At 43.5% G+C, this 25,929-nt stretch overlaps 2 protein-coding genes across 2 annotated transcripts; both read right to left on the bottom strand.

Moving 5' to 3' along the window:
- Positions 1-2,577: 2,577 nt before the first annotated feature.
- Positions 2,578-6,762, bottom strand: LOC108921267 (methylosome subunit pICln-like). The gene is made up of 7 exons (XM_018730658.1): positions 6,329-6,762; positions 5,874-6,013; positions 4,223-4,351; positions 3,966-4,070; positions 3,551-3,688; positions 3,237-3,306; positions 2,578-3,102 (listed from the first exon to the last, which is right to left on the bottom strand). Exons 1-7 carry the CDS (start codon positions 6,445-6,447, stop codon positions 3,081-3,083), a joined length of 723 nt encoding a protein of 240 aa, XP_018586174.1. The 5' UTR covers positions 6,448-6,762; the 3' UTR covers positions 2,578-3,080.
- A 3,695-nt stretch (positions 6,763-10,457) lies between these two features.
- rsf1b.1 (remodeling and spacing factor 1b, tandem duplicate 1) lies at positions 10,458-25,213 on the bottom strand. Its single transcript, XM_029251110.1, has 17 exons — positions 25,063-25,213; positions 21,957-22,048; positions 21,723-21,815; positions 21,088-21,293; positions 20,795-20,940; positions 19,334-20,704; positions 16,483-19,238; positions 16,060-16,329; positions 15,721-15,825; positions 15,539-15,618; positions 15,369-15,423; positions 14,567-14,697; positions 14,396-14,463; positions 13,905-14,082; positions 12,527-12,768; positions 12,229-12,414; positions 10,458-11,377 (listed from the first exon to the last, which is right to left on the bottom strand). Exons 1-17 carry the CDS (start codon positions 25,211-25,213, stop codon positions 10,782-10,784), a joined length of 6,726 nt encoding a protein of 2,241 aa, XP_029106943.1. The 3' UTR covers positions 10,458-10,781.
- Positions 25,214-25,929: the final 716 nt, after the last annotated feature.

Here is a 25,929-nt window from a genome sequence, read left to right as displayed (position 1 = left end):
TCATTTTTTGCCAGCAGTTGGCGAAGCTGCTACATGACGTCACTGCAATTAATCATTTGTGAGCAGGATCGAGCGTTCACTCAAAGTCAGTTTAAGAAACATTACATATCACGTATATTGTCGCTTTAGAATAAATAGGCTGACCAAATATTAAGGAACGGTTTTTTTGCATAAGGATATTATGTTGTATTTAAGACAAACACTTTTTTTTTTCCCAGTACAAGTACAAAATGTTAACAACGAGTAAGTGAATAGGATTAATATACAGTTTCATGCGATTATCTAATATGATGGCATTTTTCTGTTTTATGTGATTACACAAGCACATTTGCACCTCATTTGTTGTGACCGATCTATCATGCTCTGTTTTATTTACCGAAAGTGCACTGCTGTGTTCGAGTGAAGCTGACTGAAGCACATAAAATTGTAAAAAAAGACATTGCGACACCTGCTGATGTTATTGGGCAAAGGTAGTTCTACCTCATACCTCATTTTTCAAGAGGATTTAAGAAATATTTTAGCAGTTGTGTTTCCTATAGCACTTTAATAACACCATAGGGTAGTAGCACTGTAAGTAACATCCTTAACAAGGATACTACAGTAGTAATGGGGTATGAACCAGGAACTTTCACAGTGCAAGGAGACAGCTGTAAACATTACACTATGAACTGCCCCCATGTTCATAAAATCTTTCATCTGTGTCAGCGGTGTAACAACTCATCCAGGTAATAGTAGGACCAAACATTTTGTCAGCAGTACTCATTGGAGTTATAAACAAATATTGAAGGAGACAAAAAGCTTGCCTGAACTCTAGTGGACACATCTGGGTCACCATTCTCTTTGTTATGCATATGATTTGTGCACCTGTACCCATGAACTCACTCCTTAGCAAACCACACATATTACTGACTTTAATGTACAGTTACATTACAATCAGTTACACATTCTAGGGTGGGTTGAACCGCCCCATCACTGCTCTGGAGCACACTTACCGTACAGCTGGTCTGAACTCTTTGACGGTTCCATATTCAGCAGTGCCACTGGATACTGAATTTTAATGGTGAGAGCTCAGTCAGTGCCACATTTCCAAAAATTATGCCCATGGAACTGTGTGTGTAATCGCTGGCTGCTGGGGCCTAAAATGTTACAGCTGCTCTCACTACAACTCTTGATTATGTAGGTTGGTGAACTAAGTGCAGTAATAAATGTTTTATCAATTTCATTAACACGTTTGCTCATTTCTGTTCGGATTTTGTAAAATTTATTATTAGGTGAACTAAAATGTTTTTTTAAAACTAATAAAAAAGTATAACGCTCATAAGGTAATGGTTAACTTATCAGCATTTAAAACCAAATTCCTTTTCAAAGACAATTTTGATTCCCATGTTCTTCATGTTTCAAATTAAATTTTTGGAGCCATAAACGCTAGCGGAATTTATTGTTAGCTAGCAAAAGACTCTTTGTTTGCCTATTAATTGTCAGAGTGAACTTGAAAAGCTCACGGGGTAAGGTTTACATAGCCAGCCAGAAAGTAAAAATGCATCGCTAGCTTTTAAAGTTTGTCTTGTTATGTTTGGAAGGTTTCACTATTCTCCAGTTCTGTGTACAGCACTTTGAGGTTAAGCTTACAGGGGTAGCAAGTTATCAAAGAGGGAAAAATTGCCCACATGTCCTGAGCATCCAAGTCAAAACTTTGTTCCTACTTATGGTGAGCACTGGGGTGCATTATTATCATCATCATGTGCAATATACTGAGACACCCACACAAAGAACTGTCACGGTAATATCTGTGCCATCAGACCCATTCAGAGTAGTTATGACTACTCTGCAACCATCCACACAGAGCCACTATCACAGCTGCATAAAGTGCACATACAGTATAACAGCTGTTATCACCCCCACCTGGAGCACGGTTGCCATGGCCACTGCACCATCCCTCCCTCCTGAACAATGTGCTATCGTGCCCATATGGACAAGTGTAAAGTTACTAGTATTTTCAGAGATGTATGTCGCTTTGGAGAAAAGTGTCTGCTAAATTAATATATGTAAATGTAGTGGAACATACTTGTTTCAGCTTAAGTTTTCAGTTTCTTTTTGTGTCACAAATCTGTAGTTAGAAATTTATCTTCACAGTTAAAAAAACCCCACATGCAGTTTACAAGTGAGTACAAGATTTAAACCAGTTTGATTTTATCTCTGAGCTCACTAAACTCTCCCATTCCATTAGAATGAAGTTAAACAAGTGTTCCCATAAACAGAGTGCAATTTATTAAAGATGTCTGATGACAGTCACTCCCTTCCAGCCCATGAGACAAATGTTACAGTGCATAGTACAGGAGCTGCTTTAACAAAGCAGACTTCTTACAACATCACAGCTGGAATCTTTGAATCCATTAATCACTTGACCAATGTGTGCTTTGACATATTGTTTAGATATTGTAAATAAGGGGGGCATGATGGTGTGGTGGGTTTGGCTGGTGCCCACTGTGTGGTGAGTCTGGGGTTTGAGCCCTGTTTGGGGCGCCCTGTGGCGGACTGTCGTCCCATCCAGGATGTGTCCCCTCCCCTTCGGCCTTGCACCGTGTTGCTGGGTAGGTTCCAGCTTGCCGCGACCCTGCTTGGAACAAGCGGTTGTAGATGTTGCATTGCATTGTATATAATGTTTCAGTCTTATATTTATTGCCTGTTTATTGCTGTTGTATTTACTGGCTGTCTATTTATTGCTTAGTTTGTAGTTATAACTTTTACAGTCTGCAAGAGACATGCAAATAAGAATTTCATTATGCCATATAGACCTGCACTATGTACATGACAATAAGCTTGACTTGATCATTTCTTTGTAATAGCATGAATACCACAAAAAGCATTGTTTCTATTAACAGTAAGGTCAGAGAATATTTTTGCCAATGTGAAAGCCCTGTAGCTGACTACAAAAGAAAAATTTATGGGATTTTAGAAGCCTTGTTTGGATCTCCTCTTCCCTTCAGAACAGCTTCTAGTTCTGCCACAGCAAAAGGTTATACCGGTCTGAATCCCATGACAACTTCAAATATCACCTCTAACAGCTATTTTTTTACTGATTAGAAGTGTTTAGCTGGCACCCTGTAGAGGGGAAAGAGGAACCCATTAGTTTCATGTCAGAAACACTTAGATGAGGTGCTGACTTTCTCTAAACATCATAATAAACAGAGCAGCAATTGTTTGATGTGCACTGGCTGGTGCTGTCAATCTCCTACCAATCCTTCACACTGGCATCCTCAGACTGACCAGCTTCTGTTGTCACACTTATATTCACTTTGGTCTCCTCTGTGAGTATGAGAAGAAGCAAAAGCAGAGGAACACAAATTAAGGGAAATAATCTCCAAACACCGTACATTTACAGTACACATCAAAATATTTACAACTTAAAACAGACAACAGTACACGACTGTTCCAAGCTTGCAGCACTGGTTCAACAAAATGATTAAGGGAATTCACCTATCTCAAATCTATCATCACAACAATGGGAAATATCCTCAGGGGCACTTTCCCCAGGACATGGGCACCCTACCCTCCAGGTGGCACTGCTGGGCTACCAGCTTGGATGGCTCTTCCTCTTTCTTTTCCAGCATGACCTGGGTCTCCAGAGTGAAGTGAGACATAGCTTCTTCACAACTGTACAAGTCTGGCAGATGGTGTTGACCTTGCTCTGCAGAAGAAGTGAATGGGAGCCAAAGTGGGCAAGGCAAAACCATCACTTTCTTGTCTGCCTCCATCAAGATTTTCAACTATTAACATAATTCCAGTGCAGACTTCCTGGAGTTATAGAATATGAAATAACTCACAGGTAAGAATAGCATAGTAATCTTGGTTCCTGGAATTCATACAAAATGCAGCAGATTTAAATTCTAAAACTTGCCTACCCACAGTTTGCAACATCATAACATCAGACACTATGCTCATAAGAGGTTGTGGGAAAGACTAACCTGCTTCCTCAACATCATATTCGTCTCCCTCAAAGTCAGAATCTGAATCATCAGGGTCTGGGTGCAGAGCCTGGCACTCGCACATAGCAGAGAACATGGACTCCACTGCAAACAACACAGACGCACTAAACACGGACACCACACCTAACAGCACGGGCACAGTTAACCATCTACAGCAAAAACACACACACACACAGAGAATTTAGACTAAACACATTTAACATGTTTCCTCAGTTCCTTGGATGTTCTGCACTTACAAGAAGATTTATCACTGGGGATGAACCGAATCTCAGTGATAGGGCTAGAGGATTGGCTGTCATCACTGCTCTCATTTTCTTCTTCCTCCTCCTGTGCTTCGTCAGCTTGACTGCGCATGTCCGATTCCTCTGGAAAAAGATCCAGTCAATTCTGGGACGTTTTACCCACTCAATAAATCAATGTCACTGGGAACTTTAGTTGGAAGAAAAAATTTAAATAAAATGGGATCTTGTTTCACAGATGTGGGGGTGCGGTGCCGCAGTGGGTTGGACCGGGTCCTCCTCTCCGGTGGGTCTGGGGTTCAAGTCCCGCTTGGGGCGCCTTGCGACGGACTGGTGTCCCGTTCTGGGTGTGTCCCCTCCCCCCTCTAGCCTTACACCCCGTGTTGCCGGGTAGGCTCCGGTTCCCCGCGACCCCGTGTGGGACAAGCGGTTCTGAAAATGTGTATGTGTGTGTGTTTCACAGATAATTGTGCTTCCTTAAAAGGGAAACATATATAATGTGAATGAGTTGCCAGTTCTGAAAGCCTGTAGCCAAACTGCAGTGAAATGTGCTTTGGTCAAGAACTTGAACCACATACATCAGTCCAGAGTCTCCCTTGTGAAAAGTTTCCCCGATGACACCATTCTCACTGGTATGCTGCCAGACCACACAAAAATGGCAAAGGCAATGAGCAAATGGCATTAAATAGGGGTATGGTTTGTGGTTGGCCATCAATGTCCTGAAGCTGATTTCATTCAATTAATGCAAAAGCAATCATTTAGTTAAAATGGATACAGAACTTATTAAAGTAAATGTAATTTTGATTTTTTTTCTGGCTAAAGCAGGTCTGTATAAGAGTTACTAGTTTGTCTAATTCATATAAATCCTTCACAACAGGCATATAATAATCATTAGTCTTTCTGATTATAGAGTATAGAAAAACCTTCCACATATCTTTGAAACTAGGAAAACAGATACCACTACATAAATGCTGATGACTCAAGTGAAAGCAGCAGTAACACAAGGCAGTTTTTCAAAGGCCTTGCACATTTAATGTGAAGTCAGCGGCTCGGTTTAAATGCCCCGTCAAGGGGAGTACTGGCAGAGATGTAAGACAGGGACAATGGGCCTCTCTCTGGATAAAAGGCCAGGCGTGGGGCAGCTGGAGCCAGAACAGGGCCTTCGGGCTGCCCTCCTGCCGAGAGAGAAATCCTTTTTGGCAATTACTTGCTGGGAAAATCTACTAAGAGCCAAGAAAGTTTCCCTCTTGCTATCGTGAACTGGGTACTAAGCAAGTTGAATGAGAGGGAAACAATGGGGAGAGGCGAGGTGACCCCCCCCCCCCCAGTGTTCAGCAAACCTAACGTGTCCCTACAATATTTGCGTGCGGTATAAGCTCCTGCTTTCATGTTTTTGTCCCCAGTACCTGAAAGTTTGTGGCGCCACTGGATGGAACTAAAGACTTTGGCTAAGTTTTGCACCTTTGTTGAACATGATGAGAGGCACCATTTATCTGCCACCGACCACAATCTATCACAGAAAACGGGACCCCCTCCCTCCCCCTCCTCCATACTTTCACTAGTCTAAGTCAGTAAGTGGCATGAAAGACGCCTCCTTCTCTTCTCTTTTCATACTTTCAAGGGCTGGTTCATAAACATTGGGCCTCACCGTGGTGGAATCGGGAGTTGACCATGAGGTACAGGTGCTCCTGTGGGTGCGCGGACGTGTCGCGCGAGATGGCGTGCAGGCTGATGGCGGGGTACTCCACGGAGAAGCCCATCCCCGAGCCGTCGAACCAAGACACGCGCCTGCGTGCGTTCAGCAGCAGCACGGCCACGAGGACGCGCGACAAATGCAGGACAGTGACGTAACTGAGTACAAGGAATTCGCTCAGCTACTGTTATTTAATTAACTAAGACTACGTGAAAACAAGTCGATACTAACTAGGGAGCACAACATCAGCCTGGTGTAACTCCTGCAAATAATAACCTGCGGGGGCTACTACTAATAATAAATAACAGACGAACTCTTTTAACACTCCAAAAGAAAAGACTGAGGAAATGATGAATCATCATGATGATGTAAGCAAGATTTCATAATAAAGAGAAACATTAAAGGCTCACGTTTCGGCAACACAAAGTGTCCCTGATCCAAGTCCCTTTCCGTCCAGGAAGGCAGTAGTTTCGGGCTCTTCGTGCCGGACGCCTTCACACGGAGGAGACACCATTCTCAGCAGCACCATCCCTTCTCTAATAACTTGAAAGTGACGAACGAACCCGAGTTAGCTCGTCTCTGAAGTTACCAAAACACCTGGTAATCCCACAGTAATAATATGCAGACTAACAGCTCTGGATTTGGGCAAGAACTCTCTTTCGTCACAATTTTCACTCCGTGCAACCCGTCGTAAGAGTGCAGCAACACAAACACCTCGCTTTCTCTAACTTATACCAAAGGCTTGATGCTGACACTAATGACGTCATCCTCGCGCTGCACTGCCACCCAGCAGGACTGAGGGTGTCTCGCGGAGCATCGACTCCTGCACCGCACTTCAACGGGCGAGAACCTTGGTTGCACATGCGCAGATCGTATCGCGGAGGAGCTGTGTTTTGTCCGACTACTGTAAACTCCTCACGACTTTATCGCCACGCTTGAAAGTACGTTCTCTTTTTCATTGTAGGAAATCCTGGATGAGTCGCCCTCACTTCAATATTGGATGTTCGGAGGTATTGGTTTCGCGCGTCGAATTCAGATAGAATTTTTGCACTTATTTATTTGTAACGGAAGGCAATTCCGGCTCCTGCCCTGAATTTAGCTTGACAATGATCGCGTGCAGAACACCGCAGAACGTTGTACTAACTACAGAACAGTACGGTTAGAGCTACTACCTTAGGACCCGAAGGTTGCAGGTTCGATCCCCACCTCCGGCTGTAGTACCCTGGACTCAAGCCTTAAGCAAGGTACTTACCCTAAAATTAGTTACGCCAGTAAAATAAGTGAGCTGGACAAATGGGTAAATAATTGTAGGTAGACAAGTCGCGGAGAAAAGTAAGTATCAGCTAAATGTAAATAACGGTCCCTCTCCGTAATTAGAGAACAGTGGACTGCTTCATTCTCTAACGAGCCGGTCACTCTTATTTGCCAAAGAAATCGAGCGCACAGATTGCTGAAAAAATGTCCGACCTCTTCTCCTCTTAAACTGGTTGAGGAGCACACGTGAAAACGGCGAAAAACAAGCAAGGTGTCTTAAAATATTGAAATTAATTTACATTTCCATTTATCTGCTCCAGAGTCCTTCTCCTATGTTTGTGCATCGAAATACAGCAGCGATCCTACAGTCTCTAGGCATCTGATTTACCTGTTAAGTAGTTTATTGCGCGGCAAACAGTAAGTGGGCTTAGAGAAGAAAAGTGTCAGCTAAATAAATATACCTTGAAATAGCATCATTAATTGTTGGACCCGATCAAATTATGGCAGTACATTCTAAGTGTACAAACCTTTCAGATTAAGATTCATTTATGATTTACACCCACCAAGGCTTAAACACCGTTTTTTATTATGACAAATGTACAAGTTTTTATCCATATGAAAGAAATTACAGCAGACTTAATAAAACTTTCAGAAGGAGACACATACACAAAAGACAGGTCTAAGAGCTTATGTCCACATCCTGTCTAGATCTGACCAAATCACCACTCCAACTTCAGTAGGACACTGAAGACATTTAACACTTCGACATATTGGCACGGACTCATTTTCAAAGGAGAATTTCAAAGAGAAATTTTCTAAGTATTTTGAATACCAAAATACAACATGTAGTTAAAAAGTACACACAGAAGATGAACACAAGCTTCTTGTACCTTATTTCATTGTAGTCATATTTAAAGAAAAAGCCTAAGAGGTGGTAGAATGATTAGAAAAAGTCACAATTTTAGGTCAAAAGGTATTCAGAAAACTGTATTTGGTTTGTCAGGTTAGAGATAAGTTACCTATGGCTGTGGAAACTTTTTCCGGTGACACTTTAAAAGAACAGTCTAGAACTATTTATACACCCAGCTGCTTTAAAATATGCCAGTAGGAGAAGTAAACTAATTCATTCAGGTTGCAGTACCAAAGGATGCAGATCATCTCAGAAGAGACTACAAATGGCAATGTATGGTGCCTCACAGTTTAGCTCTTAATTCATCAGTCCTCTTTGGGATTTTCATTACATTAACTGCATGATGCAGGTAACTTTAACCACAACAGCCCTTGTGAAAAGTGATTCTGATTTCCTGTTCATGTTTAAACCATTTGTGTTAAAACCACATTACAGTATAATATTATACAAGTATCACAACAGTTCATTGATTAACACAAACTAAGCTTAACATGATTCTCAAGCAGTGATTTCAGTTCATCTTGAATTGAACGATGGAACATATCAAATCAAAATCCCAATAAAATTTGTGTAATTAAGAGCTCTGCTGCAATGAAAACCAGCACACCATGTGGCCCTTTCAGACCAGGATTTAACATTGTCAATAATAAAATAAAGAATCCTGCCCTTGAGACTCACAGAGAACAAACATGCAAGCAAACTGTTTACATGAAAAACTAAATATCACAACCTACTACAAAAATTATAAACAGTAGCAATCGTAAATAATTGCTAAATATATATTTCTTCATGATTAAAAAAAGATTCTAAATATGATACAGAATAAGCTTCAGATATACACACAAAGATAAATTTTGTTTTGTAGCTTTCCTAAGTTAGGGTACTGGTATTTTATTCCAAGGCTGTACACTTCAACTGAATTGTTTGCACCATATCTATTAAACTTATACCTAAGCTGGTACATAAATCTTTTAAAAGAATTCCCTGTTGGTGCAAGACAAAGGATATCTTTCCATGAGATTCTGGGATGAATGATTTGTACAAGAAAACTTCAGGAGTGAAGTGGCGTAGTGTTCTCTAGAATGCTCCAATACATGGGTTGGGAAAATAATGCATGCTCTACAAGTAATTTGCAAAATTTCAAAAGTTGAAGCTGTGAATTCTTTAAAAAAAAGGGATCAACAATAAAAGCTGGCATTGAAATTTTGTATGAACTAGATTATGAAATAAATTGGATTTACTCTACGTAATGCAAATGGGCTACAATCAGTAATACTGTGAAGTACTTGGTCCCTTTAAAAAGATGAGTAAATTAAGATGGGATGCATTTTGAAAACTCTGTATTCCCTTCATATATCCAGATTTTATTTTCTACATAAGCATCTATAACTATGTAGACAACAGTACATGTAAATGAACTGGTACCTGACAAATCAGTGTAAAAGGTTGCTTGTCAAAGCTAAATTGGAAAGCATACCTTTGGATTTAAGATATGCACCTTTACCAGTACTTGCTCGTGAAAGGAAAAAATACTTGTGTTCAGTGGACTAAAAGATGCTTAATGTGGGGAAAAAAAAAAGCACAGTCACAGAGATGGGGAAAACCTGAAGAGTGCAGTGGAAACATAATAATTGAGCAGCCTGGACTGATGGTTTTTTTATTGAAGAAAAAATGTTACTTTTCAGTTTTAGCTTTTTGGAAGGTGTGAAAAGGTTATGACATGAATTGAGGCTGGTGTTGTAATACTAACAGACCAGTCAGTAGAACAATCAATTACCAAGACTGATTTTCATGTAGGAGCAAGTTAGCATTAGACATTATTGTATTTTGACTATCATCTAGAAGGCAATAATGTACTGCTATAAATAAAATCAAAGCCTGAAGTCTGAAATTCTTCTCTTAAGGAACTGGTCTATGGCAAATTTTTTAAACAACAGATGAATAAATAGTTAAAAACACAAAATAAGTGCAAAGCTGGAAAATGACAAACATTTTGCTCAGCCAGAAAATACCAAGTTCTCATTTCAATGTGACAATCAACTAACGTGGCCAGAAGGAATTTGTCAGTTTTTCTTTTTTTTTTACAAATTGGAACTTGATACTTCCCAGTATGTTTAATTTAGTTTGTTTCCCTGGCAAATTCCTGGGTAAATATGTTGTATGGGGGATATATATATATATACATAAATAATTTATACTGTTTTCAAACTTCTACTGTGAAGAAAGGAACACATTTATTTGCTTCTACCTGGCACCAAGTTATTCTAAAACAGTTTTATAAAATATGAAGTAAAACCTGCAGTTAAAAAAAAAAAAAAGTTGCCAATTCTGAAGGATGACCAGTAAGGAAGTACAATAAAACATCTTTAAAAAAATAAGGAATAAAAATAACAGACCTGTCTTCATCAGAATGGTAATACAAAGAGTAACGAAGAGAATTGGCTGTGAGCCTGTGTCCGTAAAATCCAGCAGAGGATCGCACAAGTGCGTTAAGAAAATCACCCCCTGCCCCTGGTAACCCACTGTTCTTTGTGGTGATGCCATTAATGACACCTAACTTCACTTGGGGCTCCAGTTTATACTGGCAGCAGGAGGGGAAGGAAGACGGAAGACAAGCAAGTATAGATGGCAACTGTCCTGAAGGATGGGAATTTAGAGGGGACAAAACATTAATGAAAACAATAATACGGTCAAGGGCCTTATAATGCTTCGCTGTTACACACGTAGTCCACAAGGTCCGTCACTCCCAACAGGTCATCCTCATCATCTTCCTGCGGCAGGATCTCCTGAGGAGCCATGCCATTGGGTGCCAGCATGGCTGGGGGCAGAGTTGGCCCACCATTCTTGGGCCCCACATGGCCCCGGGCAATCAGGCCCTCCAGGCCTTTAATAGGGCTTTGTCCGTTGGCAGAGGGCAGCTCCACCAAGCCATAGTCTAGGGGGCTTGTTTCTTTCTCCAGTACACCCTCTACCCCTTCTACTTCATCATCAGTTGGAACTTGGTGGGGCCTTCTTTCCATGCTGCCCATAGGCTTCTCCATGGATACCTTGTTCTCCTCTTCATCGTCATCATCTGAGTCAATGCGGTTAACCCTTTTGCGGACAGGTCGTTCCTCTTCCATCTCGGAGTTATCCGAATCATCATCATCATCATCATCATCATCTTCAGACCCTCTGCTCCGTTTAAGTGTTAACTGCTGTCGTCTCTTCCTAGAGTCTTCCTCTGATGAGACATCCATTAGCCTGCTTCTCTTCTTCTTCCCCTTCTCTTCAGAGTCTTTGGAACAAAAGCTTCCTAAGGTTTTCAGAAAAGGAAAGTTCACAATTTGTGCCACAGTTAAATAGACCAAATTATTTTTTGAAAATTCTATTCATCCCTCTCTCACAAATTAAGTTTTGGGCAAATATCTTGTTCTTTTCTCACTCATAAAAGCATAATATCTTCAACTTCAGTAGAAAGCAAAAGAACACACTTTCAATATTCATGTTGTGAGCCACCCATATCTTTTCACTGTAGAGCATTCATAGGGAAAGGGAGGGTACTCTTAGAAAATACTAATCACCAAATTTTTCAGGCATCCAGTCTAACATTTTTTTTTTTTTTAACCAATACCACTGGTAATTGATCCTGATTTTCATTTATACAGCTTATTGCATTTATTTATGACATGAATACATTTGAAAACTACACTAAGTAGCTGTGTGAGAGAAACCGCAAGACAAACTGCATTGTGAGAACTTTTCCTTATGACATCAGACATCACTTAGGGTAATTTTGTAGTGAAGTTGGAATGGGTTTGGGACAAATGGGAATTTCTGCCCATAAGGAATAAGTATTTTTTTTTTTTTTTTTTAAAACATTTAGCCAGTTTTTGGGGGAAAAAATATATGTATCCAATAATAGGACTGGTATTGCTGAATACATTTAGTTTATTTGATCTGTTAGGTTAGTAATATCTCACAACTTCAATTCTTCTCATAACAGACTAAAGTTTAGAACTTCCCAAAAAAGTGTGACAAGACAGGGGTATGTTGATAGCCATGTTACCATTTCCCCATGTCCACCTCTAAGATACTACAGCTAGACAACCCCTCACCCAGCACTCCAAAAACAAGGAATCTATTTGGGCCACTGTGCAGTCTGACCTTCACTTTCAGAGGTGGAGAGCCGACGACGGCGTGATGGTATTTTGGGCCGGTCCCTATTGGCCCCCTGGGAGCCTTCTGAGTCTGATGTCTCACAGTAATTCACTTGTCGCTTTAGGCTTCTGCGGGAGCGACGGCGCCATGTGTCCAGGTCACTGGGACTGAAATCACTAGAGGCCTCAGTCACTGCAGCAGTAGAATTGGCAGGAGTCAAATACTCAATGGTTAACAAACATGATAAAACACATGCATTGAGTGCTCTCATATTCTGCATGCATCTCCTAGTGAACTTTCTCACCCATTTCCTCTTCTTCCTCTTCATCGGTCTCCTCTTCCTCTTCATCATCTGAATACCCTCTTCGCCGACGCTGCTGGCGTTGTGATCGTTGAGAGTTCCTCTGTCGCCTGACAGACTTCGTTGACCGAGATGACACATAACGGGGGCTCTCCCCATTGCTGCCAAAGTCGCTGTCGTTGGACTGGATTTCTTCTTCACTGTCCACATCATTATCTGACACCACAAAATCATCTTCCTCGGTACTGCAAAGTGACAGAGTGATACAGACATTCAGAGCAATGCAGGAATATGCATGTAAGGGAAGAAAAGGTGGAGGGAGGAAAATGTATTTGCTTGTTGCAATATTGTTGCTTTGCCCATTCTTTAATATTTGCCACAGGCTGTTAATGTAGGGTCCATAGACCCTTTAGGAGTCCACAGATGGCCTTCAGAGGCCCCATAAAGTACAGGCTTGCTTTAAAAACAACAGAAAGTACATTAAAAATATTTATAACTATTAAATGAGAAGGTAATTAAGTTTTAAAAAAATAATTTCAGTACAATATTTTCTCTGAATTATTTATAAATGTTTTGTGCAGGGTCCTTAGCTTTCAACAGATTCTTAAAGGAGTCTGTGGCCTAGAAATGACTAAGAACCTTAGATACACATGCTTCCTGTTACAGAGATGCCCATTATATGAACATCTGCTTATCCAGACTTCAACAATGTGTATCATTTACATTTATTTAGCAGACGCTTTTCTCCAAAGCAACTTACAATGGATACTACGTAGTGTTACCAGCCCACACACCTTATTCACCAAGGTGACCTACACTGCTAGATCCACTACTTACAATGGGTCACTAATCCATACATCAGTGGAACGTGCTCTCTCTCTGTCACACACACTGTATCAGCTCATGGTTCATGTTTGCATGGAATGTTGTATTATGTTCTCATGCATTCTTATTTTCATTGCTTTTAATGTTCTGTGCGTTTTATTTGTCCTGTGGGCTCAAAGGAAGTAAACCCTTTAGTTAGTAATCCAATAGTTTGCTTTATAAATGAGCAAGCCATTGTATATAACATTGTAAATCCTCTTGGACAAAGGCATCATAAGTAAGGGTAAAATATGAAGTACTGATTCAAATTCTGTGTGGTGAGAGACAAAATAATATTCGTAATTATATCTACCATACCAAGTGTTGTGGGACAGCGGAGAGAAAAATCAAACTGGACTTTAACAAAATATGCTCATTGATTGCTGTTTCCTTTTGTCTGCTCTGACAATCTGTTTAAATTACAGATTTATGACTGATAACAGTCGAACAGAAGCACACACAAACATAGTCACTAACAGGGATTTAAATAAGCAAGCTACTGATAGCAAGTGTATACCTGTCACTGAGCCTGAACTCTTCCTCGCTCTCCTCCTCCTCCATAGTGCTGTCACTGTCCAGGTCGTTGAGACGTCGTCGCTTCTTCCTGCGGGGTGTGGGGTTGGCCTTAGGCGGCCGACCATTCTCCTTGCCTTCCTCTGACAGGATTGTGGACATATCTTTTCCTCGGCCCGCGCCTGCAAAGGACCCCACACTCACATAAACCCCATCACTGGTAAGTCCTCATTCTGTTGACTCACAGACCCCTGAATTCATTGTAGGAAACAGCATCTCCACTAAAATTATAAAGGCACCATTGTAAATACACCACACATTGCTTTGAACGCATTGTTTCTTCCCCCTATTGTTCTACATACATGGTGGTGGTACAGATTAGTGCACTCTTTCAGACATCAAGCAAGTGAATTGAATCAGTTATGACCTGCCAAAGCTTGATGTTCATAGTAATGCCTCTGTGTTTCACTGTACTCTAGGACTCCATGCACTCACCCCCGCCCTCTGCCTCTTTGATGTCCTCTTCAATTGCCTCTTCAATGGCCTCATCAAACTCATCAAACCTAGTGCCAACAGAACATGTTCTGGTAAGATAAAGTGTCTTATCACTGTTAAACTTCACTTTGGAAGGGGGGGGGGAAACTGTTCAGTAATGTCTATACAGACCTGTAGCTTATATGTTTCCTGGTACGGGTTGACCGCCTCCCAAAATTTCTGCTCTTTTTTACTTCTTTCTTATACACCTCTTCCCCCTTCTCTTCTTCTTTCTCACGTTTTTCCTCCTCTATTCCAACCTCCTGAAGAGAAACCCAAGTCTGTTACAAGTGCATGAGCCAGCTTATAAGGATTTCCAGAATGTCAAGTTGGACAGGGGGTCGACAGATTTATTTAAAAACAGACGTTTAATTCTTGAAACATTATCAATGGAATAGAAATGACAGAAGGCTGGGAATTTGGAATCTTAACCGTGACTTTGGCTTAGTTAGGTCTTTGTGAAGAAATTATTGCTCTACATGACATACACAAGAAATCTAAAGCCCATGCCTTCCAGGTGAATAGCATGTAGCCTAATTGTCCCCTTTTTCATGTGTACTGCAGTTCCACTTCCAGGCCAGTTAATCAAAACAAAGGCAAATGTACATCATTCTGTGGGAATCCCACATAATACAATGTAGAAATAGAGCAGCACGGACAAAATAAATGAACAATCAAATCAGAACAATCAAATATCCATACAATGCAAGTTACTGTTTTATGGAAATTGAGACAATTTAAATATTGTGTCACAGGTCTTCAACTTAACAGGAATTGACACTAACCAAAACAAAATCAGTTACGAAAAAAGATAGTAGGTAGAGAAAGGGCAGACTTCTTTATCCTGAACTAAAAATCCAAACTTGCCAAATATAATTATGACCATAAAGTTGAATATACAGGACCCAGTTCAGAATTATTTGGTGACACTTACAGTAGGAGGGATGATGTTCTCAACACTGATCCCAACATACAGGAGCCTCTCTTTCCTATTGACAGACCAAGAGAAGAGGGAAATCACACACACAAAAAAAATAGAACAGAGAAACATCAGTGGGGTTGACTGAGTACAGAAAGAATTCTGAAGAATACCCAGGTACTGACCTTCGTTCTGCTCGTTCCCTCTTCTTCAGGGCCACATCCAGATTCTGTAGCTGCTCCTCTAGCCTCTCACACAACAGTTTCTACACCAGAAACAGGGCAGTCCAGAATATTTAGCTTGCACCTAAATAAATTCTTCAGAATCTAGCATAATCAAAATTTGTGTAATTCAATTTATTGCTTACATGTTGGCAAGGTGGACAAAACCACTCGCCATCAGGAATGATCATGAGGGGTGGTCTCAGGCAGGCTGTGTGATAACCACTGTCACAGGAGTCACAGAGCAAGATCTGCAAGGTAGAGAGAATGGAATGTTGTGCACATACATCATTAATAATAAAAAAAAAAAAAAAAAAAAAAAAAAAAAATCATTGTCCCATTTGTAAACGTGGCTGAATATTTCATTTTTTATATAGTTTTGTCATCCAGAAGTAGCCAGATAACTCCATAAATCCTTTTGGAATGCAATTTTCCTCCCTTTCGAGAGATTCAGGATTATATAACCATCAGTTAAAAGCACTCACCAGTTCAGGGTGGTTGGGCAAGCCACAGTGCTTACAAGGATCATCGTTTGGGATCTCATCACCTGAAGAGGAGGTGATGGATGTGTCTGTGTCATTATTCTGTTTGTTCCTGTTTCTCTTCCTGTCTTTCTCCACCTTATAGTCTTCATCACTATCATCATCGTCATCATCGCTTTCCTCCTCCTCATCCTCCTCCTCGCTAGAACCCTTTGTTTTGCGCCACCTTGTTCGCGTGTTGGACCACCTGGCTCGTCGCTGCCGTCGTCTTCCCTGAAACAACAAGAAATAACCACAGATTCTGAAAACCCAAGGACATACTAAATGACAATTATTTGAATAAATGTCTGATTTCTCATTTTACTAGTAACGATATCAAGGCCTCAGCCATGGTTATGGTCTAGTTAAAACTAAAGCATTAATTACCTTTGTAGACTTAGGCTGGCTATCTGGATCAATTTTCCGATCCCTCTGCTTTCTTTGGGCTGGCTTCTCTTCTTTTTCATGATCTTCATCCTGCCCCTCTTCTTTCACCACAGATGCTGCTGTCTGCCTCTTCTCCAATTTCATGTCCTGAATTTCAACCAACTTGGCTGTTGGTCGACAAATCCTGGGTGACCTCCTCAGAGACCTCCCATCAGCTACTTCCAGTTCTGAGTCTTTCTGGATCTCCACTGTCCTACGGTGGCTCGGAAGGCGAATCTTCAAACGGATGCCATCTTCCTGAATTTGGGAAGAAACTTCATTTCCTCCTTCAGTTTCCTTCAGTAATGCATCTGCCAGTTTTTTGTCCTCCGGCTGGTTGTCACATTCTTGCCCCTTCCATTTTTCATTTTCTTTGACCACATCCTTTGTTTCTTCAGCTTCTCTGTGCTCTGCCTGATGCGAGTTTTCTGATCCTTTAAACTGTTTTACCTCCTCTTCTGAAGTACCTTCTTTTACTGGACTCTCAGTGTTCTGAATTTTTTCCTCCGACATTCTGGGTTTCATAGACAAGGAATTAAGTCCAGATGAGTTTTTTTCTGCCTCAGAAAAGGTTGCTGCAACAGTTCTGTCCATGAGAACACCCATAGAAGGCCTGTTATGCTCAATCCGAACAGGTTCTGTGGTTGACTCCTCTTCTTCCTCTGCAATCTTTAGTACTTTACCATCAGAATAACCTCCGCTTGCACCAAGAATCTGCTCCATCTCCTCATTAACACCAGCAGAACTCTTCACACTGATTTCCATTAGTTCCACTTGGCTGCCTTCGTTCAAGGGATGCTTTATCGCTACATCCTCAGATATTTCTTCTGAGACCACAGGCAGTATTGCACTTGAAATTTGAGCTTTCATGGGATCCAATTCCTCTTTCCTTCCTGCTACAGAAGACTCCGTAATGGATTCCATTTTTCCAGCTGCAGCATGAGGATGAGCACTATATTCTGTACACGTTTGTGTATTATCACTTACTTTGGTGGCATGAAGGCTAGAAGCATCTTCAGTAGAGAATTTCTCCTTTTCGTCTTGTACTGAGGTGTTAATTCCAGCTGCATTTTCTTTTTTTCTCAGTGTCATGATCTCAGCACTAGCACCCCCATTAGAAGCTGTATCCCCTTCAAGAGTGGAACCTGAGCCAGCAGCCTTTACCATTTTGCCTTCTCGAGCAACCTCAGCGCTGAAACCAACTTTCCTTGTGTCTATTACAGTGTCAGAGACAGAGGCGATTTCATTTTCCCTTAATACACTGGCTTCAAAGCAAGGAGTCATTTCCCGTTTCCTCATTGTAGTGTTCTCAGAGCCAAAAAGAGTTTCCTTTCCCCCCAGTGAAGCCTCTGAAGCAGAAGCATTTTTAGAACATGTCTTTTCCTTACCCTCACCTTCAGCTGACTGAGAAGCAGAAGACATTTCCACCTCCTGTACTATAGTAGTAAGGGATGCTGGAACTTTTTCCGTGTTTTGTGCTACAGCAGGATCCGAAACAAAAGTTGCTTTGATGTCTTGCATGGTAGCGACATTGGACACAGGAGCTGCACCTGTCTCCTGTAAAACAGAGGCTACCATCATGTCCTGTACAGCAATATCTTCTGAAGCAGGAGTTGCTTCTTTCTCTTGTACTACAGCGGCCTCCGTGCCGCGCGCTGCCGCCGGGTCGGACACATGAGCGGCCTCCGCGCCGTGCGCTGCCGCCGGGTCGGACACATGAGCGGCCTCCGCGCCGTGCGCTGCCGCCGGGTCGGACACATGAGCGGCCTCCGCGCCGTGCGCTGCCGCCAGGTCGGACACATGAGCGGCCTCCGCGCCGTGTGCTGCCGCGGCCTCCGTGCTGCATGCTGCCAAGGCGTCCGACGCATGAGCGGCCTCCGTGCCGTGCGCTGCCGCGGCCTCCGTGCTGCATGCTGCCAAGGCGTCAGACGCTGCCGCCGCCTCCGTGCTGCATGCTCCCAAGGCGTCAGACGCCGCCGCTTCCGAGCCGTGCGCTGCTGCCGCCGCGTCCGACGCCGCGTCCGAGCCGTGCGCTGCTTCCGCCGCGTCCGAGCCGTGCACTGCTGCCGCCGCGTCCGACGCCGCTTCCGAGCCGTGCGCCGCGTCCGAGCCGTGCGCTGCTGCCGCCGCGTTCGATGCCGCTTCTGAGCCGTGCGCTGCTTCCGCCGCGTCCGAGCCGTGCGCTGCTGCCGCCGCGTCCGACGCCGCTTCCGAGCCGTGCGCTGCTTCCGCCGCGTCCGAGCCGTGCGCTGCTGCTGCCGCGTCCGACGCCGCTTCCGAGCCGTGCGCTGCTTCCGCCGCGTCCGACGCCGCTTCCGAGCCGTGCGCTGCTTCCGAGCCGTGCGCTGCTTCCGCCGCGTCCGAGCCGTGCGCTGCTTCCGAGCCGTGCGCTGCTTCCGCCGCGTCCGAGCCGTGCGCGTGCGCTGCTTCTGCCGCGTCCGACGCCGCTTCCGTGCCGTGCGCTGCTGCCGCCGCTTCCGACGCCGCTTCCGTGCCGTGCGCTGCTGCCGCCGCTTCCGACGCCGCTTCCGTGCCGTGCGCTGCTGCCGCCGCTTCCGACGCCGCTTCCGTGCCGTGCGCTGCTGCCGCCACTTCCGACGCTGCTACCACAGCCTCCATGTCGCGCGCTGCCGCTGCGCCGGACTCAGGGGCGGCCTCCGTGTCGCGCGCTGCCGCTGCGCCGGACTGAGGCGCGGCCTCCGTGTCGCGCGCTGCCGCTGCGCCGGACTGAGGGGCGGCCTCCGTGTCGCGCGCTGCCGCTGCGCCGGACTCAGGGGCGGCCTCCGTGTCGCGCGCTGCCGCTGCGCCGGACTCAGGGCGGCCTCCGTGTCGCGCGCTGCCGCTGCGCCGGACTCAGGGGCGGCCTCCGTGTCGCGCGCTGCCGCTGCGCCGGACTCAGGGGCGGCCTCCGTGTCGCGCGCTGCCGCTGCGCCGGACTCAGGGGCGGCCTCCGTGTCGCGCGCTGCCGCTGCGCCGGACTGAGGCGCGGCCTCCGTGTCGTGCGCTGCCGCGGCGTCGGACGAGGGTGCGGCCTCCGTGTCGTGCGAGGGTGCGGCCTCCGTGTCGTGCGCTGCCGCCGCATCGGAGGCAGGTCCGGCCTCCATGCCGTGCGCTGTCACAGCCTCCGTGTCGTGCGCGGCCTCCGTGCCATACGCTGCCGTTGAACTGAAGGCTGAAGAGGTTTCTTTTTCTTGTACTCCTCTGACACTAGATGCTTGTGTTTCCTTTTCGGGTACTGCAGTGGCAACCCAGCCAGATACATTTTCTTTTCCCCTTACTTTTGTGTCTTTCAAGCCAAACAAAGCATCTGTTTCCCCAACTGCTGTAATGGTCTTCAGTTGGTCAGGTTCCTTGGGTTGGTTGACCTGCTGCTTCTCAATCATCTCTTCCACTTTGGGTGAACTCAGCCTTCCCTTTTTGCCATCTTCTGAAAATATGTCCTCAACCTGGGCTGTTTGTTTTATGCTATTTTCTTTAGGTCTTTCTGTATGAAAAGTGTTATCTTTATTTGCATTATTTTTTTCATGGACTGGTCTAACTTCTCCATTATTCTGGTCTTTTGCGTCTTCCATCAGCTTTCTAGAATACACACTGATAACCTCCTTGTCCTTTCCAGTCTCTTCTGGTGGCTCTTTGGCTGAACTGGCATTACGGTTTCGGAAGACAACACACATGCTTACATTGCTGTTATCAAAATCCTCACTCAGTTTCATCTCCCTCTTCTTTAGGGGAATCTTAGCCTGCTGGTCACTCCTCATAGCCCTCTGGAATTCCTCTGCTGTCTTCTTCCTCATTTCGTCAAGATCTCCTGACTTTATGGTGCTATCCAAATAGTCTGTGGTTCTTTCCATCAATTTCACACTCGGGGTGTCACCCTTGGCATTTATGGACTGTTCTTTTGGTTCTTCTTTAACAGCGGTGCTAACAGCTTGGATATTAATGCCTACTGAAGGTTGTCCTTTCACTGTTCCCAGTTTGCTTGTTTCCTCTTTATCTTTGCTCTCTTCAGCTTTCACAGGTGCTCGTTTGCACTCTGTGAGGTCTTCTTGCTTCAAGTTCTCCATTTCTTCCAGAAGAGGCTTTCCCATACTTCCATCTTCTGAAGAAACTGAACACACAGCATCCTTGCATGACTTACCATCTTCTGAAGCTTCTTCTAGGCTTTCTTTCTTTTTCACATGCCCTGATTATAGAAACCAAAAAAAGCAGTTTTTTTTTTTTAAAAATAATTTTAAAGAATCTTTTTTCATCATTACCAAAAATACCCATTTACCTTCAACACATGCATCCCTGTTTTCCTCTTCCTCTGGGCTTGAACTGGTGCTGGCAGATCCATTATCTGGTTCCTTTTTGGCCAATAATGCTGGATCAATCTGGGTTTTTAATAGCGCCAATGCCTGAGCCAGTTCATTCCGTGTCCTGTAAACGAGAGGGTCTTTTAGCCACTGATATTGCACTTTTGATATTGCATATTTCCAAGTTATTTTCACAGTCTCACAGCCTACTACCTGTAAGAATTCTGAACTTTGGATCTACAATGGCTGCCTCACACACTCTCAGCCCTACCTTACAATGCACTTCCAGGAGGATCCATCAAGGTCATCTTGTTCCTCCACATAAACACGTACGTTATGATCTTGGTCCAGTTGAAACCAGTACATAAGACCATCCTTGTCTCGACCAATAGGCTGTAGTCGCATCTTATCAGGATCCTCCTCATTGATGGTGGTCTTGAACTTGACATTGTCATCAAACTGGCACTCACATAGGTACTGATGAAAGGAGTTGTGAAGAGAAACATGACCAGTGCTTTATTATGGTGAGAGACAACTGAGAAATACCTTTTATTCCTGTACGAGACTTATGACTTTGAAAAACACCTTATTATACTTAATGAATATCAACTTTCTCACTCGCTAATGGTAATCAATTGTTCAAGTGAGGACCACAGTGGTGTGGAGCCTATCCTGGAATCACAGGCTAGTAAGGGCAGACCCTGCACGGGACACCAGTCCTTTGCAAGGAAGCCAAACACATGCATTCACTCACACATAAACACTACAAAAGGAAACACATGCAAACATGGGGAGAACATGTAACGCCATACAGACTGAGCCAAATTTGGACCTATGCCCAAACAGCCCGTGTTGGGAGAAAGTAGCATGAACATCAAGTTTCTAAAAAACATTTTAGAGTCTTACTTTGAGGATTCCTGCCTTGCATTCAACAGTCATCTCCCGATACCCCTTCTTCTCTAATTCCCAAGCCCAGGTACTGTTGAATTCCTGACACACCTGGAAGAATAACACATCCTCACTCAGTGTTTTATCTTACATAGGATATATTGAAAAAGTGCCTTGCAAGATATTTCGCTAGGCCACAAAAGGATTAAAAGGTGCTAACAGAGCCTTGGTGCACTATAAACTTGTACTCACCTTCACCAGATACTTCTCCCATCTTTCTGATGATACAGACTTCCCAATTTTTCTCAGCAACTTTACATGAAGCTCCACTAAAAGTTTAGGAACTGAGAGGGACAAGAAAAAAAAAAAAAAAAAAAAAAAATATATATATATATATATATATATAATATACATTGTCAATCATGCAAATGCAATGTACACTGCAAATCATGCAAATGATCACACTAAGTGTGTGGACAATTACTCAGTTTAACTTAACTATCCTGTTGGCTCCTTTCCATTTGCAGTCTAATAATAAAATAATGTATTACAAGAAGCCTACACTACAGAAGTGTGAAAGCAGCAAAACTGAACTACACACAAAGTAATAAACTGTGAACTTATACAGCATCTTAAAACCATACTGTCTATTCAAAACTGAGTACTAACTGGGACCGTTTTGTTATTCTGTTAGTGACCACTAATAGACAGGGTCTTCATTTTCATAAGGCTTACGAACACTATTATTAACGTTTGGTATGAGAAAACTGAAATGTGCACTATCATGAAAATGACACGTTAATTAGATTAAGGTATGTACTCAGGTTTTACTTTCCTTCTGTAACTCAGATAACCTCCATTGGACCTGAAAATTCAAGTTTTTAACTCAAAATCCATACCAGTACATTAGGCAGCTGACTAGACCAATTCCGCAAGAGACGCAGCAACTAAATTCACTTCAGCTTCTACGTAGATTAATTAGCTTTGCTATTTAATCAGTTGACACCTATTATAGTATGCAAGCCCAGCACAAGAAATCTAAGAAGAACATGGTGCACGCTGGATACACAACACAGCCAGTTTTTAATAGTCTTTGCCTGGAGAGGCAGATCATGCTGCACTAGTACCACCAGCAAACTGCTGTCAGTGTTACAACAAATAAAACAAACTCCAGGCATTCAGCTGCAGTGTAGATTCACTCCGACAAAAACAATCATTACCAACCAGCACCACTGTCCAAGTTCATACATTTTCTGATTAAACTCATTTCATTTATATGGAAGTTTGATACATGGTGTTTAATGCATATTGAATTCTTCACTCTTTGCTGACGGACAGCTGAAGAGACGCTATCATGAGGGACACGTGACGAGGAGGGACGTTCCTACTGGCTGTTGACAGCGGTCGCGAGAACTCCCGCCGCAACGCCGCTCGCTACGTCTGATCGCGTGTCACTTGTTCTTACCGGCGCTCTGCTCGAGCCGTAAAACGGACAGACTGTTCATAGCGGGCTGCTGGCCGTATCGATCCGTGTGGCGAACACTCTGTCGTGCTACAGTTCACCACGGCCTCGTAATAATCTGTGCAATTTGATGTAAAGTCGTTGGACTTAAAAATAAAAGTTGGAAAAATCTCCCGTTATCGTCGAAGATCTGGGCTGACGAGACTGCTGCAGGGAACCTCACTGAGCTGCCTAAAAAAACTGGTAATGCTGTTTTCAGCATCTGTCAAAAAAAAAAAATCCGACTTAATATTTTTTAAGAATCGGATATATTCGCTAAGGACGTTATGTAGTCAAACTTAATTAAGAGAATCTTGTCTGATGTAAGAAGAACCGTAGCGTGAGATTCTGACGCGTAGGATGTCCTGCGATCACACACTTAACATTGTGACAGGTATTACAACAGTCTCCCCGGGACCAGGTAATGCTGCAAGCACCGCTCAACGATCACAGAAACAGCAGATGAAAAGTTGCACAACAAGAGAGTAAAAGCTTCGGCGTGCGAATTTTAAATTAATGGTAGAAAACTGCGGACAGCGCGGGAACAATGAGGATCGATTGAGCGAAAAATGTTGGGACTCATCGGATAATGTAATTTGTGCCGCTCTGAGGCTGCGATGGACGGTATTTTTCATGTAACCTGTCCAAACTACGTTTTCTCTTCCTTTGTAGGTGCATAACAGTTTTTATCTTAAACTATTGCTCTGTGCCAACCCCTCTCACCTCAGTGGCACCCCTCACTGTTTGTGTGTGGGCGAGTCTCACCACATTTTACCGTCTACGCCACCGCTGGTTCGTCCCAGCTATCTGATAATTTGTTGACGTCCCTATGAAACTAACATGGTACATTCATCATTTTTAAAAGTATACATTGAGACTTAAACTTAGAGCTTTAAAGCATCCATTGTGTGTTCAGTTTTATTATACACCACGTGCCACCACTGACTGGCAACCAAAATATCAGCAGACATGGCGACAAAACATTTCTTAAAAAGTTTTGATCCAGCTAAAACTTAAAAACGCGTAAAGCCATGTACACAAATTCTCAGCTGATAATCATGTGCCTGTTTAGAGATAAGTTTTTGTTTTGATTATATCGTGATGCAGCTAATCGGCTAGGGCTAAGTCATGCGTTTTCATTCCTGGAAAGCCACTCGAAAGATTTTTTTAATTGTTAAATGACTTTGACCACGCAAACGTTCAAAGTCTTATTTTAATACATATTTCTTTCTCGCACACTAGAAAATTAATTCCACAGTGCTTTCATTGAGCTGCGGGTTCAATCTCAGCTCGAAAGGAGCAGAGCCAGTCCGTTCGGCAGGAAGTTTGCCCATTGCGCGCATGCGCAGTGCTGCTGAATGTCCGACTTGCCAAAAATCACAATGTAACTGTAAATATCGTCGGTGCATTCAGTCTTTCACAGCATACTTGTGTCTGGGTCCGAACGTTACAGCAGCTCAGTGTCATATAAACGAACGCAATCGCTCAGGTCATCGCTAGAGTTTTATTAAACTTGCTAGCACTCGACCGAGGTAGCCTCCTTTTCTTGCAAGGAACAATTTGATCCATGCAGAATTTTAAGGCAGCCTGGAAAATGCATCTTGGTATACTTAAGTCGCTATCTGCACAAAGCACAAAGATATTAGACACCCACTGTGGTCTGGTAACAAGTTATTATAATTTCACATCGTCGTGCGGTGTTTTGAAAGTTGATCAGTAGGGCATTAAGCCGAGGAAAAAGACGCGAAATACTGAAGTACTGCTACACAATAACACACAAATGTCTGCACTAGCAGCAGCAGCACGCACAAGCGATGGAGATACACCGTTCCCTACCTCTAAGCTCCTAAGCCTTACCTGTCGAAGTCTCCTGTAGATATCGCTCCAGCTGCGGAAAAGTAAGTTCGGGCAAATCCAGAACAGAGCCATAGCGCTCCAGAAATGAGCAAACAACAGCAAAGCTCGGGCACAAACCAGGACAAGAACCCGCCGCCGCCGAGGCAGCCATTTTTTCCAGCGGGGGACCAGGAGCCCGTGAGCTCGGAGGACCAATGGCTGCCCACAATTCACCGCGTCAACGAGCCCGGTGGCCTATAGGCCTCTGCTGGTGAAGTGAAATCACTAATGTAAACAAGCGAATATGCCCGAAGAATGATTACTTGCTCGTATTTTCGCACATGAAGGGCGCGAAGACTTTCATTCATAAAAGCACGGGGAGCACGGCTAGTCATTAACCCATCCGAAGTGCGACCGCCAGGTTTATTTCAATTTAGACCCAAACGACCAAATAGGTAGCTTTATTTGTTCTTTAAAAAAAAAAAAAAAAAAAAAAAAAAAAAAAAAATCGACGTACACATTTTTTGTAATTACACGTCGTGTGTTAAATAAATGTAGGAACGTACACGGCATTCGCTCGCTTGCTCGCGTGTGAGTGAACGTGTGTCAAACATGTCCCTGGCTGTGAATGTTGATTTTAATAAAAGCTGCAGCAGTTAAAAACATTCAGGAATCTGTTGAAGTCCACGTGGGGTGTCGTGTAAAAAAGTGATAAGAGGCGGGGTCACCGAGTGTCAAGTGCCAAGATTGGACAGATAGACAAAACAGTGCGTGGAGGAGGTGCAGCCGGTGATACGACGTATTCCACCGTGCTCGTGGAACGGCGAAACGAGCGGAACAACTAGTTTTATTGATATTAGGCCACAGAACACGTGCAGTTGCAATTGT

Source organism: Scleropages formosus, chromosome 4 (assembly GCF_900964775.1).
Source record: "Scleropages formosus chromosome 4, fSclFor1.1, whole genome shotgun sequence".
In the NCBI taxonomy this organism is placed as follows: Eukaryota; Metazoa; Chordata; class Actinopteri; order Osteoglossiformes; family Osteoglossidae; genus Scleropages; species Scleropages formosus.
The sequence above is the reverse complement of the archived record's forward strand: the minus strand, read 5'-3'. Positions and strand labels throughout refer to the sequence as shown.

What these genes read in the sequence shown, in the direction of transcription:
- rsf1b.1 (XM_029251110.1), bottom strand. Translation starts at nt 25,213, where the DNA reads ATGGCTGCCTCGGCGGCGGCGGGTTCTTGTCCTGGTTTGTGCCCGAGC. An exon ending in GCCAGCCTAAGTCTACAAAG is followed by an intron (nt 16,330 to 16,482) that starts GTAATTAATGCT and finishes TTGTTGTTTCAG; the next exon opens with GGAAGACGACGGCAGCGACG. An exon ending in TTTGTCCACCTTGCCAACAT is followed by an intron (nt 15,619 to 15,720) that starts GTAAGCAATAAA and finishes TTTCTGGTGTAG; the next exon opens with AAACTGTTGTGTGAGAGGCT.
- LOC108921267 (XM_018730658.1), bottom strand. Translation starts at nt 6,447, where the DNA reads ATGGTGCTGCTGAGAATGGTGTCTCCTCCGTGTGAAGGCGTCCGGCAC. An exon ending in ACACTTTGTGTTGCCGAAAC is followed by an intron (nt 6,014 to 6,328) that starts GTGAGCCTTTAA and finishes GAACGCACGCAG; the next exon opens with GCGCGTGTCTTGGTTCGACG. An exon ending in CAACTCCCGATTCCACCACG is followed by an intron (nt 4,352 to 5,873) that starts GTGAGGCCCAAT and finishes ATCTTTTTCCAG; the next exon opens with AGGAATCGGACATGCGCAGT.